Below are 19,486 nucleotides of genomic sequence, written 5' to 3'. Positions count from 1 at the left end.
CATGAAAGATACTGCTCTGCAGAAATGTACATAAGTCATTCCTTACAGCTGAGGTTGTTCACTTTCCGACGCCACACGACAGTTACTGCTCTGCTGTTTACAAAAACTTGACACAATGAAAATGATGGTGTTTGCGATAATGTCTGATGTTTTATTATGTACACACAAAAAGAGAAACATTAGATACTGCTCTGCTGAAGTGCTAGCTAGTTTTGACACTTGTGGACATGATGGTATTGTTGTGTTTTAGATGTACGAGCTGGTGCCGGGGTCTGGCGTGTTCATTCACCAGGAGAACTACCACACTGTGATCAGCAAAAAGAGAGACGGCCAACCTGATGGCAAGGCCATGGCCAGGTACCTCATGTCCTGCTTCTGGAAACAGGTCAGTCAATTCCTAACTATGTATGTGTTTGGGGTCGAAGTTGGGAGGGAATTGGGGGGGGGGGGGGGTGGAAGAGAGGCAAGAGTCAGTTGAGGGGGGTGGGGGCAGGGGAGGGAGGAAGGGACAGCCAGTCAGCCCGACAATAAGGCCATGGGTCATGTCCTTCATGTACATGCTTCTGGAAGGTCACTTTATGCCTACCTCTGTGTGTGTGAGCACTAATTACAATTTTACCAGTGATTTAAACAGATTCTGACACTTTTACCAGATTCTACTTGTACTGTTTTGCAAATAACCACATGCTGTACATTTTTCTGTATCTGAATCTGGTCCTATGCTGATACCCCGGGGAGAAAGCAGCCCGAATTTCCATGAGGGTAACCTCACTGGACTGTAAATCTTATCCAATCCAATCCAATCCAATACAGCCACACATAAAATACTGGAGCAGTAGTGTATTATCCAGCTGATCGACCAGCTGATCTCTTTATAGTGATTCACACAAGACTAATCTTCGTGACCGGCTGGATTAATTTTGTAGGTTAATTTGGGACTTGTACACCGACTTATTGTCGGTGGCCATTACCTCAAGGGTCTTGGGGCTCCTGTCCCTGGAGATGTGTTGATGGTTTGCGCGTTGCTTTCTTCCCCAGGCTGACCTTGTTGGAGCCAGCATAGCAGATCCACCGCGGCCACACCACCGCTCTCTGGACAAAGGAATCATCAACGCCATCCTAGGTTGGTCACTCATTTCAAACATCTCTTTGCTTTTTACCTCATAGCTCAGACACTGAGACAAGGACAGAGAGGATATGAATGGATACTGTGTTTCTCATATTTGAAAATAAAAAACAAGTTTCTGTTTAAAAACTTCCTCTTTAAAGCAGGGCTATCCTTAGCTAAAACTATAAAATTAAATTAAATTAAATTAAAACATTAAAAAGGGTCTTGCTTAAAACATCTTTCATAGAGTTTGGTGAACCTGTTTTGGACAGTAAATGTTGAAGGCCATTCTGATTAAGTCTGAAGCTACTAGGTGATTTCAAACTTTAGCCTAATGGCCATCAGAATTTGAAATGATGCTACAGTCACAAGACAAGATTTGTGTTTTGACTGTTCTTTTATGTTCTCTGTCCTTGTACATGTAATAGTAAACCTTCTGCAGACATTATGTTCTAACATCAGAAGGTAAGGTGAACATTAACATACATGCGCTAAGCTTATGTAACATATTTCTTGTCCCCGAAAGCAGAGACAAGATGTGGCAGCACCATTTTATTTAGCTGTTTACAATCCTTACAGAGATCTAAACCATTACTTTCATGGGAAAACATACAAAACTCTAAATCTCAATAATGCCTTTACCTTGGATGAAAGAGAGTGAAAAAAGGTCTCTCCAGAAGTCCCTTGCACCCTCACCCTCACCCCTCCCACCCCCACTCTCTGTGATTTGGGTTTTCATTTTACTTTCCAAGCATAAAAATGGTAGACAAGCTGTGGATGATTAAGGCAAGTAAACCATTAGCTGAATATGACAGTTACAGCAAAGAACAAGAATTGATGTCAAATCTAGATCTAAATCAGATCTAGCCAGGCTTTTACATGGGATAAGACCATCCCTATACTTAGTCACACAGCAACATTCAGCACCCTGACTGCTTGCTGTGGTGAGTTGGAATTTTGTGATTAATTAATTTCCGAAAAAGGCACCAGTGTGAAATTAATTCTACCACTGTGCAAAGGAGAGCACCAAGGCTGTCTATTTTTGGTATGTGACCAAGTGGAGGAATGGTCTTTTTTCTATATAAAAGCCGGACCAGAGCCAGTGAGGCGAACTGTTTTCACTAAGCGGAGTGGGCCTTTAAATACCTTGCAGTAATAATAATAATAAAACATTCATCTATAGCGCTGTTCACCGTTATATGACAGTCTCATGGCGCTTTACAAATCCATCATACAGTAGGTCAAATACCTACCACTGATAACATGTGTTTAAAATTATAGCACCATTTTAGGAAAGATTTCTGACTTAAAAAGTTCAGGGGCATTTGCTGTACTGTAATGTAGAAACACCTGCAATGATTTGTTCGAAAATGCGCTGTAACTATGCGAAATAATCTAATGAATTGTAATCAACAAGTGGTTTTCTTCTTCCGCCCTCCTGTGTCATCATATTGTACAAGTCTTGTATTTAGTCCTGATAGATACCCATTCTTAAAAGCAAATTAAAAAAGTTGGATTGAGGAAGTCAACCCTATAATTTTGCAAACGCATGCACATTGTGTGCTGTACACTTCGCATTACGTAAAAGAACACACTATCCATTGGAGAATAAAATCAAGACTGGTGCAAGAAAGCGCCAAGTGGAGAATAACAGTCTCGACTCACCACTCAAAACACAGCCGTTTCCAATGTGACTAACTGAGCTCGCAAACACATATTTTAAGGTATTCGTGGTGTGTGGTGACATAATAACAACCACAACCTCAACTGTATAGCTCTTGGAGCCATAAGAGACGGGTTTTTTTTCTCTCAAATATATCCCTTCAAGAAATCCATGTACCAGTATGAATATCCCATTTTACAGTTCAGAACGGGCACATGCTACGTCATACTAATGTTAGTGAGGTCATGAACCTGAAAGGTATGTTGTACGTTTTAGGTACAGAGGAACATGGAGGGTTTTTTTATGGCCTTCAGTGTGTATTTGTTGTGTACAACTTCAGTTGTTGGTAATCACCAGGGTTCGGGATTGTTTGGGGAAAATTAGTGTCATTAGGCACAGAATGTCTAAATTATGACTCTTCTGCCGAAACATTATACATGCTCAATTTTAGATCTGCATATATATCCACGTGCATCAGCAATCTGATAACCCATTTTTACGGGGAATAAAACTGGAGATAAGTAACTTTGAGGCATTGTTGTATGACCTGGAATGTTCTGTTACCCATGAGCAGGGCCGGACCAAATGAGTTGTAAGGGAGGGGGTTCCTCCTTTTTTGGGGGGGGGGCAAATCAGCGAAGTGGTGAAGCCACAAGCGCGCGCCTGCGAACTAGGGGGGTCCGGGGTATGCTCCCCCGGAAAAATGTTGAAAAACGGTTAAAATCTGTGCAATCTGGTGCATTCTGGGCCTTGTTTTGAGGGTTAAGAGCAGCATTGTTTTGGTGCTAAAACTAGTAAAAATTAAAAAAAACACTCAAAGCAAGGTACATGCTTTTTCCAGGGGTGGGGTTCTGGAACCCCTGGAACCCCCCCCTGGGTCCGGCCCTGATGAGAATAATCACTGATTGGGAGTGATTTGTTCGGTTTGTAAGAAAAAGTTGGCTGCTTGTTTTGGGGGAAGACTTGAACCTGTTCGGAGAGAAGAGTTGCTGTAACCTGTTGTTGAGTGGCAGAGTGTGCTCGATTTGGCAAAGGTTGGCCAGACTTTTTGGAACAATGGATATTCTTTGTTCCAGCGCAAAATTAGCGTGTAAAATGCCTTCGATGGTTTGGTATGAAAGAGTCGCCCGTGTCGATTTTATTGTACTTATTTCATGTTTTCTTCATGTTTTGTTGTTGTTATTGTTTTTGTTGTTTATGTTGTGGTTGTTGTTGTTGTTTGTATGTATGTGTTGTCATATATGCTGTCATTTCTTTCAAATAAAGTATATCGGACACTGCGTGGTTTGGTGAAATCTTGAAGTGTCAGTATAGATTGATGTAAAGCGTGCAGCGCCGAGTATCATGTGGAGAATCTAGAACCGCTTCCGTTTTGTGTGTGATTGCAGAGTATTGTGAGAGACACTCGTCCCAAAGTCGCCCAGATTTAAGGCGCGTTCTCTGGTCCAAAGTTACCAAGGCAACCACTTGCTTCAGGAGGTCACGTGGTATTCCACCACTCTCCAACGTCAGTAGGAAGACCTAGAAAGTACTAGGTGACAACCCTGCTTAAAACTAGGTAACAACCATCATGCTTGTGTTTTGGTAGATTGTATTCGTCGCGGGCACATTGAGTAGTGTGAGCACGAGCAGCGAGCCAGTATTTGATTAGATATTCTCCCGTCCACTGGCACATTTCTGGCATTTTCAACGCGCCCAAGGACATACCTGAGATTCCCAGATTACAAGATTTTGGATTTTTTTTCTCAAACAAATTTGTGGCTGTTTAACAATTTCATGATCTCCAGTAGCAGTGTCGAGAACTTAATGGCGAAGAACTCTTGTGTAGGCCATTTCTTCTCTGTGGCTGTGATTTGTCCATTTTCGTGTATCATCTTCGTTTGGGGCAGATATCTGGTACATGTAGTGAGAAGTTGACAATGGGCTGTGACTTCTTATCTACCCTCAAGGGCAGGTTTCTTCCTTAGGATGTGGCGTGGATTGGTGTGCGTTCCTCTTAAAGGCACAGTAAGCCTCCCGTAATCCATCACAGATACCGTTAGGCTTTTACACACAGTACAAACACCCTTTCATTTAAACACTCACTGCTTGAGAACATCCTAGGTGCCCTCCGTAAAGAGCGAGCAATTTTCAAAGAATTTTTTTTTGCGTGGTTTATCTTATCCCTGAGCTATCGTGAACCCGTGTGATCCAGTTTCCCTTTTTCACAATGTTGTCGTGAGTTTGTAATTCGCTGTGAGCTTATCTGCAATAGCACGTTATTATGTACCTCTGACTATGCACGAAACAAACGGCTGTGGTTCACAAGAACTCTAGCGATGGCTTTTGACTGTTCAGAGGAACTGGCGATAGTCATAAACCGTCGTCTGCTACGAGAACCACGACCTTGCGTGACCCTGCTTCCGGGCTTTTCTTTTTTCAAACTTTCAAAACTTCGAATTGTACTGATCTTGTCTCGATGAAAAAAGAATTCTTTTATGATTTAAGAATGTTTGTGTAACATAAGCTGTCAATTTATTATTTAGATTTTAAAAGTTAGGTTTAGCGCCAAAACGCACCAAGGTCCGATTGTGTGAGGAGAAAATCCGCAAAATTTATTTTTTTGAAAATTGCGTGCTCTTTACGTAGGGCGCCTAGGATGTTCCCGTTTGGTGAGCGTTCAAATGGAAGGGTGTTTGTACTGTGTGTAAAAGCCTGACAGTATCTGTGATGGTTTACGGGAGGCTTACTGTGCCTTTAATTGACTGGTGTGGTTCTCGTGGTAAGATGTGGGGAGTGCAGGGAAAAAAAGAGCATTCAAATCAAAATAAAGTGTGTGTGTGTGTGTGTGTGTGTTGTCCTTTGGGATTTTCTACATTGAAATTCGGACTGCTATCCCTAGGAATAGCTTGCAATCGCACTACTGTGAAGTGGACAAAGCAACATTAGGGTCAAGTGGCCTGAGTTCAATGGATCAGTCAATAATTACTACAGTATCAGCACTATCATTAATTCGCTGTAATTCTGTCCGTCCTTCCATATCTTGCATTAACATACATTAGTAAACCTACGCATCGGTTTTGATACAAGCAACATCGTTAGTTTGCAATGATTGATCATCCACAAATACATGTAGCATGATGAGACCGCAGATTTAACTGGATAGCCAAGGAAACTGGACGTTACACACGCAGAATGTGCACTGGAGCAGCGCCGGATTAGTTACTGGACACATGTGATTCTTTTTTTTCTTTTGTTATTGTTGACAATAGGTATTGTCATCGTTTTCACACATTTTCATTCATAACGAGCTGTGCGACAAAATAAAACAACCTTGCCTTCCAACCAGGCATCAGACATTCTTTTTTAGTCCAGGTGTTAGGAAACATGTGTATTCCCACCCCCTCTCCTAATGATAAAGAGAAGCTGAGTAAATTATTCAACGAAAAAAAAAAGCAATAAATAAATAATTTAAAAAGTTGTAACCACAGTAATACTACAGTCTAGTTTGTGTTGGTGTGTGTTACAGATTTTAGCAGTGGCCACTCACAGACCAAGCGGTCCCAAGTAAGAGCATGCATATCGTCCACAATCACCAAGGCCTCGTCGCGCTTCAGGCAAATGCAAGGCTTGCCTGTCGGAAAGCCCGGTAGACCCTTGGCCGACATTTGACTTTAGAGCCAGGGTAGGTCCTGTACTCTGCTGTTCACTTCACCTCAAACGGACTCCCTAGTCACAATGGCGTAAAGGCGTATGTTGAAGTATAAAGCCTTGTAGATCCTTGGCCGACATTTGACTTTAGAGTCAGGGTAGGTCATGTACTCTGCTGTTCACTTCGCCTCAAACAGACTCCCTAGTCACAATGGCGTAAAGCGTTGAAGTGCGAAAGCCCGGTAGATCCTTGGCCAAGATTTGACTTAAAAGCCTTAGTAGGTCATGTTCACTTCAGTTCAAGACGAATCCAAGTCATAAGGCGTATGCTGAAGTTGAACAGTCCGGTCGACTCTTGGTCTGTTTGTATCCTGTTCAGGGCCGGGAAAGGTGGAGGCCAGGAGGTAGAGGAGATGGGCACCACCCAATTCATCATTTAAATCTGTCCCGAGAGCAGATCTCTTAACACCGGCGCGTTCCAACAAGTGTTATGGGACTACCATTTACCTTAACCTTTACCTTAAATGTCTTGGTCTTGGTCATTTCAGTTCAAGAGGACATCAAGTCAAGTCATAATGAAACGAAGGCCTGTGTTTATGTTCGACAAGTGCGTTTCACACAGTGATTTGTTGACGTTGGTTTTTAGTGTGAAGAGAACTTTTAAAGCATCTGGCTTTGTCACGAAACCACTTTTGATTTTGAAAGTGAGGAACGAGGAATATTGTGAATTGACAGATACCCAACTAGAGATGCCATGAAAGAACTATTTTCGAGAATATCTACCCCAACTCGAAACGTTTTTGATGAATGAATCCAAGACGGCGGCACCCTTAATTTTTTAAACGTGATGTTCGTGTACGATTGTGACGAAACCGAGTTTCCAGTTAAAAAGGTATCTCTCTATATATATATACGACCTGTGTCTGTGTGTGTGTGCGTCCGCGATGCACGCCCAAGGTTCTCGATGGATCTGTTTCAAATTTGGTGGGCATATTCAGGTAGACCCCGGACACAACCTGCTCGATGAGATATTTCAACACGTGCTCTCAGCGCGCAGCGCTGAACCGATTTTGGTTTTTCTCTGGATCCATTCCCAGTAACTCTTCCTTATCTTCTCCAGTGTTTTCAGCGTTTATCTCCCTTCCTTCGTGTGGCGTCAATCCATATTCCCGTTTCTATTTTTAGAATGTCACAGTCGACAACGCTCAATCCATATTCCTGTTATACTATTTTTAGAAGGTCACTACTCTTCTCCAGTGTTTTGCGCGTTTATCTCCCTTCCTTCGTGCGGTGCGCCTGCAAAGCCGGCGTACACCCGGCAAAGCCGGGTCCCCGGCGCAGCCGGGTATTCGGCCCGACTTCTTCCCGGCGAAGCCGTACCCGGCGAAGCGGGTATTCATCTAGTTTATATATATATACGACTTGTGTCTGTGTGTGTGTGTCTGTGTCCGCGATGCACGGCCAAAGTTCTGGATGTATCTCTTTCAAATTTGGTGGGCATATTCAGGTAGACTCCGGACACAATCTGGTCGATGAGATATTTCAACACGTGCTCTCAGCGCGCAGCGCTGAACCGATTTTGGTTTTTCTCTGGATCCATTCCCAGTAACTCTTCCTTATCTTTTCCAGTGTTTTCAGCGTTTATCTCCCTTCCTTCGTGTGGCGTCAATCCATATTCCCGTTACTACGTTACTATTTTTAGAATGTCACTGCACTGTCCAGAACGCTTTCCTTGCACCCGTAAGTTGTGCTTTCTGTAAAAGTGAAAAGGTCGAATCAATTTATAGCCACGCGAAAAATACACTGTCATCTATCTCTATATATTTATAGATATAGATATAAATATTTATATACGGCTTCTCTGTGTGTGTGTGTGTGTGTGTGTGTGTGTGTGTGTGTGTGGGCAACACCTGTGGATTGTAGAGTTCTGTTTGTGATGTGGTCTGGCGGCTTTGGTGTGTCTGTATGTTCAGGCCTTCCTTCGAGAAGCCATAACAGTTATTCTCAATCCCGTTTGAGTGGACTTCGCCTTCAAAGGTGATTGTGGTGTTTCGGCACTCGGTTACATTTGGCGTCGTCGTCAGCGATGGGACATGGCATGAAATGTTCAGGCCATTGAATCATTTTCGTGCTGTTCCCATTCCACTTGGGAGGGACCTAAGCTTGGCGGGTCCATGGTTCGGAACTTTGGGGACAAACTTCATTCAAAGGGGGTCGAGTGTGACAGGGAGATTACCGTCGCCCTTCACAGCAGACTCTGCAGAGTTGTTTGCCTTAGAAGTTGTGGGCTTTCCTTGCATGTACCAGTAAGTTGTCCTCACTGTAAAAGTGCAAAGGTCGAATCTATTTATCGAAAAATCCACTGTCATCTATCTCTATATATTTTTATATATAGATAGATATATACAGCCTCTGTGTGTGTGTGTGTGTGTGTGTGTGTGTGTGTGGGCAACACCTGTGGATTGTAGAGTTCTGTTTGTGATGTGGTCTGGCGGCTTTTGTCTGTCTGTATGTTCTGGCCTTTGAGAAGCCATAACAGTTAATATAGGGCTTAGAAATAAGCTCTAAAATTCTCAATCCCGTTTGAGAGGACTTCGCCTTCAAAGGTGATTGTGGTGAACCGCCACGCTGTCTGTCTCTGTCTCGCGATTCACCCCGGCGAAGCCGGGTATTCCTCTAGTATATATATATATATATGCTTCTGCAATATGAAGTCCGCCTTTTGGGTAGTTTTCGTTCCTTGGTCAGCATTCATTTAATATTCTGTTCTGTATGTGAAATGTACGTCCGTGGTTCATATCTTTCACCGCCAGTAACATCAGGAAACAATCATTCAGCTAATGCTTCAGCCCTCTCAATACAAGTGTGTGTGGTCTTACTTTAATCTGTTGATGTCGATAGAGAGTCTCCCATTTTGTTTCCTCGTCACCTCTCTGCTTGGGGAAGAAGGGGAGAACGTGTGACAAAATGGCAGAATCTTCACCAATTCCTCCCGACCCTGATGTGTGTTTTGGGGTGGTTTTGCAAGTAGCTGTCAGCGAGTCTCCGTGGTGCCTCTGCGCTGTTGTTTTCCTGTCAAGTCCTACCGCATTGAGAGGCAATTATCACATCAGTGACAGCTTGCTGTTGACCGAATGTTTGGGTGGTTAACACGCGGTGAGCAAGGCAACGTGTTTTAAGGGTGGCTGTTGTTTGATGAGGCAGGTTTCATACGGAAGCGTGGCCTGTGGTGTGCTAGGTTTCATCGGTGCGTGCTGTGTCATTTCAGGGCTCTGTCAAAGCCTGTCCGGAGAGCCGAGGACGGAGATACGAAAGAGCTTGTGGTGGCGCATCGCTGGGGCCAATTCTGACGAGAAACGTCGACAGCAGCGAAGGCTTGAAGTCGCCTTACTGCACCAAACACACTTTTGAACGGCCGGCGCCTAGGACCTCTCCGTATACCCATGGATAGTGTAGGGGATTCCACAGTTGGCACTGAGGACGTTAAACCTGATTTTCGCCATGTAGGGGTTCCCTGTAGCATCTCTGTAGTTTGTCGTGACAAGGGGTAAAGGCGTACCGAACCTACCTCATGCATTACAGATCAACGTATCGACTTACGGTCATTGTAAACAGACATGCCTAATTCGTTCACAGGTGATCAAGAGGATTTTGTCCGCCGAGAAATGCCTCTTTTCACTGCTAGGATTATAGCGATCGTCGGTTGTTTTCAGCGCATACGTGATTCATGACAGTACAGCTCGCGTTGTCAGTAGTTCATGTGATTTGTACCAAGTCAGGCAGAAAGATTAGTGTCAGGATCGAGGGTTTTGTTTGTTTTCGGGTGTGTATGTAAATGTGAATATTTTAAGCAGCGAAGATGCTTTCTTTTATGCGCTCAAAACAAAAACAAAAAGCAAACAAAGCCAAAACGTAAATGTCTACCATTTTCCGTTGCAGACTTTTGTGGAGGCACATCACGTGATCCTCTCTCTCTCGTGCGGAAGGCCATGTGGAATAAAATATCGTCTGCCACCTTCAAGTTCTACCAAAGACACGGGCATGCTCGGGTCGGCTTGTCTCAGGGCTATCCTTCTGTGTAGATATGAGCCATTGGCTGATGACTCAGATTCTAAATTCGTGTCATGAGACAGTATATGAGCAGTTGGACGCGAAAGTCTTGTTGTTTTGGAAACAGATTTGGACATTATTTTAGAAAACTCACGAGCAGTTAGCAACACGCTAACGTCATTCCATAGAAATCAAACGAAAGGTTCAAAGAACAGGAACAGAAAACCAGATGTCTGTGCTTTTCATTGCAGACTTTGCTGAATCCAATTCCTTGGACCCTCGCCCGGCTGTTCGGAAAGCAGTTTGGAGTAAAATCTCTTCGGCCACGACATATGGGAAATACAGGTGTTAGTGTTATTATTAGTGTTTGTCTGATCATTTCAACAGTGAACCTGCCGTTGTTACTTTTTTGGCGCATTCTTGTTTGTTTTATTTTTTTTTCTCCAAGTACAATAGCCACAACCAGCTCTGTCCGCAACGTTAGTGTCAAATTGTCTGAAGGTTTCGTGCCTTACTTTGTCTAAAATTTCAACCTTGTAAGTGTGTGTGCGTGCGTGCGTGCGTGCGCCTGCCTAAATATAGTTGATAACTTTTAAATGTGCATAATAATTTACGCAACTTTTTAAAAAAAAATTCTTTGGGATAATTGATATGAAAACATAACTATTTCCTGTGATTTTTTTTCAGAGCTTGTGATTTTAACGTTTTGTGAGAAAACAGTTGCTGATACGATGTTACAATTGTTGATGAATATTGTGTTCTTTGTTTGAAAAGAAAGTTCAAATAAAACATTTACGTCGAAGGATCCCTTAAAATATCAGTGCGCGTGTGTGTGTGTGTGTGTGTGTGTGTGTGAGAGAGAGAGAGAGAGAATCTGTTTTAAAATAAAATGAACACTCGCACGGACGCACGCACGAACGCACGCACACCATACACACACGCACGCACGCACGCACAACACACAGACACACTCACACAGACACACACTTCACATTTATTTTCAACCTTCATTATGTTTGCCCCATGTATTAAAGTCTGTATTTATTCTTTTTAGAAAAGTTGTAAAAAAACCACTCAGGGTTGAAACAGAACTAAACAACATCAACAACAACATCAACAATGTAAATACATGCCCACGTACGCAGGCACAGATGCTCGTGCGCACACTGGCGCACACACTGACATGTACAAATAACCTCACGTCTTATACTGACAAGGGTTGTCTGTGAAATACCTGAAGTCTTTTAATGTGACACCTCTCACAGTTTGTGATCAGTTCGCGCAGACAAAAGTTTGTGTGTGTGTGTGCGCGCGCGCCTATGTGTCTGTGTGTGTGTCTGCGTGCGCGCGCGCGTCTGTGTGTGTACGGATGTAGCCGATTTTACTGACATTAAACGCATCTCCGAATTCTGGACAGATCGAGGTAATCGGGGGGTAATGGCTACATCAAAACGGAGCCTCCGATATTGTTTCGCTTAGTTTTTGAACAGGACCTCGATGATGTCCCAAAATCTCAACTTGTTGTTTGGTAGTAATGAGTTTATCACAGACAGTCTGAACTAAGAAATGACAGAAGAAGAAAAAATTACAAACCAAAAACAACACAAACCAACTAAACAAACAACTAAAGAAAGAAACGGAAAAAAGCTTAGGCCTACGTTGCCTTAGACGTCCAGGACCTGAACCCTAGGGTGGCTGAAACTATTTGTTTTTCTAAGCTTTACATCGTTTAGGGGTTTGAATGATAGAGAGGGATTAAAAATACTGCTATCCACCACTTTTATACTTTAACGAGAGCGGAGAGCGAGGCTTGTCTCGTTGTGTATGTGTGTCTGTGTGTAATATCTCAAAAACTACCGAACGGATTTTTTTAATAAAAAATATGTACAAGTTTTAGAGAGCATCTGCTTGAGTCGTTTTTCTCCGATTTGTGATAGTGCTATTTGATGACGTCATATTTTCCGGTTTGCAAAAGTTGAGGTCGCACTGACGGCTTCATTTTTCATTAATGTTCTTGAAATTGTTGTTACACAACCGTCGACCTGGTGTGTCTGGCGTCCGTGCTTACTGAATGGTTAATCACGCTTCAGCGTTCTTGTTTCATTTTATATCCACTTCCATTACTTTATTATCCCATTGCTGGAAATTCGGGTCGCTTCCTCCCAGTGGAAAGCTGACAAGAGTCGCGCTACCCACGCGTGCACGGTGTGCGTGTTTAGGTGTAATCAGCCACCTGCACTTATGGCAGAATGGCCGAAGTCTTTACGTGCCATGGCGGTGACAAGGGGTTGGGACATGGATACCGGCTCTGAGTCTAGACATACAGTTTACCCTTGTCCGTCCCGATCAGGGATTCTAATCCGTGACCCAAGGATCACAAGTCACTGAAGTGCTTTTCCAACTAAGCTGCCAGCCTCCACCCCCCTCCCCCCCCTTCTTTCTAAGCTATTCATCTTTCTTTGACAATAAAGACACAAAAACACAAAAAGAAGAAAAACTACAGCGTACACCATACCTATACTTTCAGAGTTCTGTCCTGCCGCGTCAGGCGAAAGTCGCGTGGAGATACACCAGGCACTGTGGAGAAAGATCTCCGCCGCCACCTGCCAAGCCAAACAGCGCAAACCTCCCCTGTTTTGCTTCTAGCGGCCATCTCCCGAGGTAGAAGCTTGAACAAGAATACACACACACACACACACACACTTGGCTCATGGGCAGACACTCAGAACTTGAATAAACAGACATTCTAAAAGACAAACTATCAGACGCTTTTACTCGCGGCAGACACAGAGACAAAGATTAACACACAGAAAAACAGATACGGATATAGACGTACAAACACGCGACACACACACACACACACACACACACACACACACACACACACACACACACACACACACACACACACATACACTTGCGTACAGTCAAACGTGTAAACTTGCGGACGGGTAACCGAACTCATAATAATTACTTTATATCAGGCTCAGATTTAGTTTTGTTGTTGTTTGCCCTCCGAAAATGTAGTGCATCTCTCTCTGAAAGTAATAACGGTGCACACATGTATTGTGTTTGCCATGGTTGCAGTCGTGCAGGTAAAAGACAGTTAATGTACACTGAAGACAAACAGTATTTGACTTCTATAGTTCGGACAGCCAAGAACATTTTGTCCAGGAAGATTTTGTTAAACAAACAAAGAAACACATTTTCGACAGCAAGTGCTGGGGGAAAAATCCAACCAAAGCTTTGGTCGTGTGTCAACACTCAGTAAGTTGGGTTGCTTTTGTTTACAAGTATCTGATCAAAGTGGCTTGTTCTGTCGTGTGAATGTTTAACATACTAGATGATTACCCGCTTCGCCGGGTACCGGCTTCACCGGGAAGAAGTAGAGCCGAATACCAGGCTGCGCCTGGGAACCGGCTTTGCCGGGTGTACGCCGGCTTCGCCGGCGCACGAAGGAAAGGAGATAAACGCGCAAAACACTGGAGACCTTCTAAAAATAGTAACGTGCAGTGACCTTCTAAAAATAGTAACGTAGTAACGGGAATATGGATTGACGCCACACGGAGGAAGGGAGATAATCGCGGCTGAAAACACTGGAGAAGATAAGGAAGAGTTACTGGTAGTGGATCCAGACCACAAAAAAAACAAAATCGGTTCAGCGCGCACAGCGCTGCGCGCTGAGAGCACGTGTTGAAATATGTCATCGATGAGGTTGTGTCCGGGGTGTAGCTGAATACGGTGTCCAAATTTGAAAAAGATCCACCGAGAACTGTGGCCGTGCATCGCGAACAGACAGACAGATAGACACTAGTCGTATATATATATAGATACTGCATGGACAGCCGTGCAAAAGTGTTGTGCGTGATTCAACAGAATTGGTCTTGTTTTTTTTGTGGCTGCACAAATAGCTTTTGTTTTCATAACCTAACTCGGTTTGGATGTGTAATTGGAAAGTCTCTTTGAAGTGTACTAATTCATTGTCAGTAGAGGCGCTTTCGGCACTGACAGTCCTTTTCCCAGTTGTACAATTCAAAACCTCCAACACACCAGGGAGTTTCAATCGTTTTGGCGGGTACACGTGTGTCCACTGATCATTTTAAACAAGGTGTTTGAGTCCGTGGCCCGTTCTACAAAGCCTTTGTGTGTGTTCACAGATTGCTCTAGTGCAGCTTCTGGTGTCAAGAGGGCTGAACTCCGTCAGACACTGTGGAACAAGATTTCTTCTGCTACCACCAAGGCCAAGGCCGCTGTGTATCGACTTCCGTTTCCTGTTTAGCCAAGAAAGACACTCGTGTCCTAAACTTTGAAACTTTATTTTGTGCTCAAACCAAGACCAAGAACTTAACAGCCAGCATCGGCTGGTATGCAGAATCGACACATGTATGGCTGCGTGTCGACTTCCGTTTCCCGTTTAGACGAGAGAGGCAATTATTTTCTCCAAGTCTTGTGCACAAGGAGATGAAACAGGAAACAAGTTTATGTGTCTTTAGCCTCAGGTTTTCGTGTTGAAAATAAATTGTTCTCAACAACAAACTAAGAAAGCCACGTTGTAAAAATTAAGGTGATTTTCAATCTTGTTGAGAGTCATCCCAAATATGTAGTATTCACTACAACAACAACAACAACAACAACAACAACAACAACAACAACAACAACAACAACAACAACAACAACAACAACAACAACATGTAACGTTTTTGTTACAATCCAATTCTGTTTAGACAAGATGTCAAATATATAACAACAGCAACAGCAACAGCAACAACAAACATGCATGTTAATTGTTTTGTCTTTCTTACGATTCGGATTTCCAAAATAAGATGTATAATTATATATTGTTCACATTCTCAACGCCAGAATTCAGCCGGAATTCGTCAGATATTGTGACGTTATAAATATAGACGTGGTGTGGGCTCATTTCGTTTGGCTTGGTTATCTGTGAGGTGATTCGAGACTGTGAGAAGGACCAGCTTGCCAATACTTGTTCAATTGTAGGAATGGCACGACCGGATTGTTGCGGTCTGTAGTATACTAAAGAGGGACTTCAGTGAATGACCCATGGTGTGGCAAGTGCTGATCTCCCCATTAAGGCTACACTTGGGCGATACGCGGGCACTTGTATCCCAGTACTTCGAGAATTCTTTCATGGATATCCTCGCCGTTTCTGATTATTTTGAAAGTTCAGTTTGATTTAAGCATATTACTGGTGTACGCTTTAATCTTTTCTTTCCTCTCCTCTGATATAAGGTCGAAACAAAGTGTGCACCAAGGATGTTGTACAGCCTCGGGAAAGCATAATAAGCAGTGTCACTGAGCTACTCAATCATGTGTGTGCTTATAGGAATGCTTAATTTTGTTCAATCGATGTGTGGTTGCAGTTGTGGGTTGCCGGTGCGTCGTTTGTCACTGGGTTAGTCGTTTTGGTGGAAATGAGGAGATATATTAGGTGACTACTTTTGGGACGAAGTCCACTTTGATTCGTCGGAGACCCTCGACTTATTATTCCTCTTTTTTTTTTTAATATATATTCTGCCAGAATGGTTTAATGGTGCGTCTCCGCCTGCATCATATGTGTCTAGTTGTGCAAACTCGCGACGTGGAACATAAAACTTGATTATTTTATGCTCATCGGACTGGTTTGTCTGCTGTCATATTTTTGTGTGTATGGTAGGTCGAGACTGTGAGAAGGAAAGGGGGGGGGGTGTTGTTAACTGAACATATTTTTGATAATTATCGGTCTTTTAATACATATTTACATGTTTCTTTTGAAAAATTACGACAGTTTTAAATGTTCAAGTTTGTATTGTTCGAACAAATAAATTCGAAATACATAGAACACCGTTCTTTTCCCCCTTTGGTTGTTTAGTTTGTTTGTTTGATCTGGTTCGCTTGTAATTTGATTGTGTGTGTTTTTGTTTGTTTGTGTGTGTGCGTTTTAATGTTTTTTTGTTTTTTTCCCCCTGGTCTTTCTCTTTTTTTTTTCTTTCTATTTTTTGCTTCTCTCTCTCTCTCTCTCTCTCTCTCTCTCTCTCTCTCTCTCTCTCTCTCTCTCTCTCTCTCTCTCTCTCTCTCTCTCTCTCTCTCTCTCTCTTTCGTTCTAACTTCTTTCTTGTGACTTTGATGCTTCGTTTTCCTTTCCGATCCCGACAGACTGTATGGCCACGCACGCAGATAGATGCAGACACACACAGAATACTTTTTGCTGAGTTGTTTGACGAGGTATTGACCATGTACCTCAGGGACAGTATAATTGTGACGAGCACAGATAAACAATGTGTGTGTTTGTGTGCGTGTGTGTGGGTGTTCATGCGCGCGTGTGTTTGCGATTGTGTGTTTGTAACAGACTTTTGTGAGCACCTATCAAGAGACAGGAGGGGCGACATTCGCGCTGCCCTGAGGAGCAAGATCTCCTCCGCCACCACCAAAGCCAAAAGTAAAGCTATGCCGCTTGACGCCGGGAACACCTGACTCCTCAGGTGTGTTCATTCGTGTCTCCGTCTTCACTGACACAGCGCACGCATGTTTTATGTACCTATCTTTATTTTCAGTCGGTGTGTTCTAAATACCATATTTAACAATGTTTCCGGCGAACGCAAGAAGAAGAAGAACAATGTTTTAAAATACAAAGTTAAGGCTTCCCTTGATCTCTTTCAACTTTACACAGTGAGCATGTTCAGTTTAAACCAGAGGAGCTTGTATTAAACCACAGGTCGATCGAAGTATCTTAGTCCTTTATCCTTCCTGCAGTGTTACTATACTAATAGAATTATAACAGTCCTTACACAATATCACTATTGCTAATTACGTAAGGCCAAACAAAAATATATGTTGGTTTAGGGTAACCCGACCGACAATATTTTTTCACGCCGACGCTAAAACTTTTTTTTTCATTTCTCAAAAAAAATCAATAAAAAACAACCTCTGGCACATTTTGCGAACCATACCGAGACTAAACTTTTTTTTTTTTTAAATTAAAAGATAAAAAGCCGACCTACCGACCCTACTTTTTGGGGTCATGTTACCTTAAACCAACATATATTTTTGTTTGCCCTAACTAACCCACTCACTCACTGATTGACTAGCTGACCAACTGCATGACTAAACAGATAAACAGGTAGAATAGATGAATACAAAGCAGAACAGAACATATATACCAGAGGGGTGTTCTTTAGGAGAGATTAGGTCACGGAGGAATTAGGTCACGTAAGGATGGACGGATGCTTGACTGAACTGATTGACCGAGTCAGTTAATGGACGAACTGCGTTGCCACCCCCCACCCACCCCACCCCCTCCCCCGACTTACACGCATTCTCTCTACCTCACACACACACACACACACACACACACACGATTGGAAAGAAAGGTTTGATTCAGTTGACCAGCTGTTTTCCTCAAGGTTGATATAGAAGACTGTACATAGTGATTTTACCGAACGTTATTTAAAATCATCTATTAATTTTTGGTGTAAACATCTTTTCAGTTAAATTAAGTTGTTTTACAGTTTTGGTTGGTGTGGAAAAGCCGCGTATAACTCATATAAATACTGCTTTTTCATGTGGTACTGACGAATCATAATAATCTTTGAAGGAGCAATTCCGACAACCGAAGCGCTTTTTTGTATTTACTTTAAACATTGATAGATTTAAGATTGAGGTTCTAGAATGTTTCCTTTATTCATTGATAAGACGTTCAATAAACTATATATATTCTTAGGTGTTATTTTAATTCTTAATTTTGGAACGTTAGTTGTTTATTTGTTTCAGATTTCTAACTAACGAAACAATTTAAAAAAAACAAATCCTTTTCTTCTTCTTCAGCGTTCGACGAAAAAACAAATCCAACTCACATGAAATCTGTGATTCAATTGATCGATTTCCGATTATTCTGTCAACTTCTGGTAAGGCAGCCACTTGAGAGAAAAAATCATATCTCATTTTCTTTTTACGTGTTTTTTTTCTCCAGACATTTGCACACTTCTGTCAGGAGAAAGACGGACAGCGTTGCGACAGGCCCTGTGGAACAAAATCTCCGCTGCCAAATCCTACTATTCCGCAGAAATGTCAATGTCTCATGCAAAATGATCGCTAGCTGTCCTCTGTGTGTTGCCAGTTTGTTTTTGTATATGATCCGTATGGTTTTTTTCTGGTTTGTGCGACTCGATCCTACTATTCGACAGAAATAGTTATAGTCCCTGTGTTACCAGCTTGTCTTCCAGTAACTATAGATCCCTCTGGTTTGCTTGTACGTTTGGTTACACTAATTTGTCAACTATTTTGTATTGGTAAGAAATCGAAGCTTTTTTCCCCCGTGATGTGTATTCATGATTTGTGAAAGTATGTGTGAGTAAATGGTGAATAATTTTATATGGTTCTGGGTTTTTTCTTTTTCTTTATGGTCTTCTTTGTAAGTTTTCCTTAAGTTTTTAACATTATTTTACATGGTTGTAGTGTACGTTTAAGATCTTATCTAATAAGGTCTTAATAATCGCTAAAAACGAAGAATAATACAATCGATAAACCAATTATTACTATTTGTTTGTTTATCTTCCGCTGCCTTCCTGGTAATAAGGAGAGACAATAAAGAGATATTCGCATTTTTGTGTATCTTTTCTCAGTGACAGTGTGTGTGTGTGTGTGTGTGTGTGTGTGTGTGTGTCTGTCTGTCTGTCTGTCTGTGTGTGTGTGTGTGTGTGTGCCTGTCTGTCTGTCTGTCTGTCTCAGTGTCTGTCTGTCTGTCTGTACATTCGATTGCTTGGTTGGAATGTGTACGAATGTTTGCTGTCACGGGAGTCAGTGTGTGGTGGGGGGGGGGGGGGGGTGGGGTCGGTCATTCTACTGACATGAATCCTGAGTTCCAATACTTTTTTTTCGCTATTTATTCATTACACAAACTTCAAACTCCGAGAAAATAAAAAGGACACCGTGCACGGGTGGGTGGGTGGCGGAGTTACCACCTAGGGAGTTGCGACTGTTTGCGTTTGAACGTGTTAATTCACATCATTGACCTCGTGTAAAACAAACAGCAACTCAGT

At 42.5% G+C, this 19,486-nt stretch overlaps 1 protein-coding gene across 16 annotated transcripts in view; it reads left to right on the top strand.

Annotated features, from left to right (window-relative positions):
- The window catches only part of LOC138981714 (zinc finger and BTB domain-containing protein 34-like), an 89,296-nt gene extending 70,254 nt beyond the window's left edge, over positions 1–19,042 (top strand). For 2 of the 16 annotated variants that reach the window (XM_070354763.1, XM_070354744.1), the window contains 3 exons: positions 251–385; positions 1,039–1,123; positions 10,341–11,253. In XM_070354763.1, coding sequence (XP_070210864.1) covers positions 251–385; positions 1,039–1,123; positions 10,341–10,483 — 363 coding nt within the window. In that variant the 3' untranslated portion in view covers positions 10,484–11,253. Of the gene's footprint in view, positions 1–250; positions 386–1,038; positions 1,124–4,159; positions 4,330–6,279; positions 6,436–9,669; positions 11,254–12,978; positions 13,113–14,608; positions 16,931–18,417 lie in introns of those variants that run through there. The other 14 variants (XR_011460697.1, XM_070354754.1, XM_070354757.1 and 11 more) reach the window with 14 other exon arrangements.
- The last annotated feature ends 444 nt before the right edge of the window (positions 19,043–19,486 follow it).

This window comes from Littorina saxatilis, linkage group LG12 (assembly GCF_037325665.1).
Source record: "Littorina saxatilis isolate snail1 linkage group LG12, US_GU_Lsax_2.0, whole genome shotgun sequence".
Classification (NCBI taxonomy): Eukaryota; Metazoa; Mollusca; class Gastropoda; order Littorinimorpha; family Littorinidae; genus Littorina; species Littorina saxatilis.
This window is presented reverse-complemented; position numbering and strand designations above follow the sequence as displayed.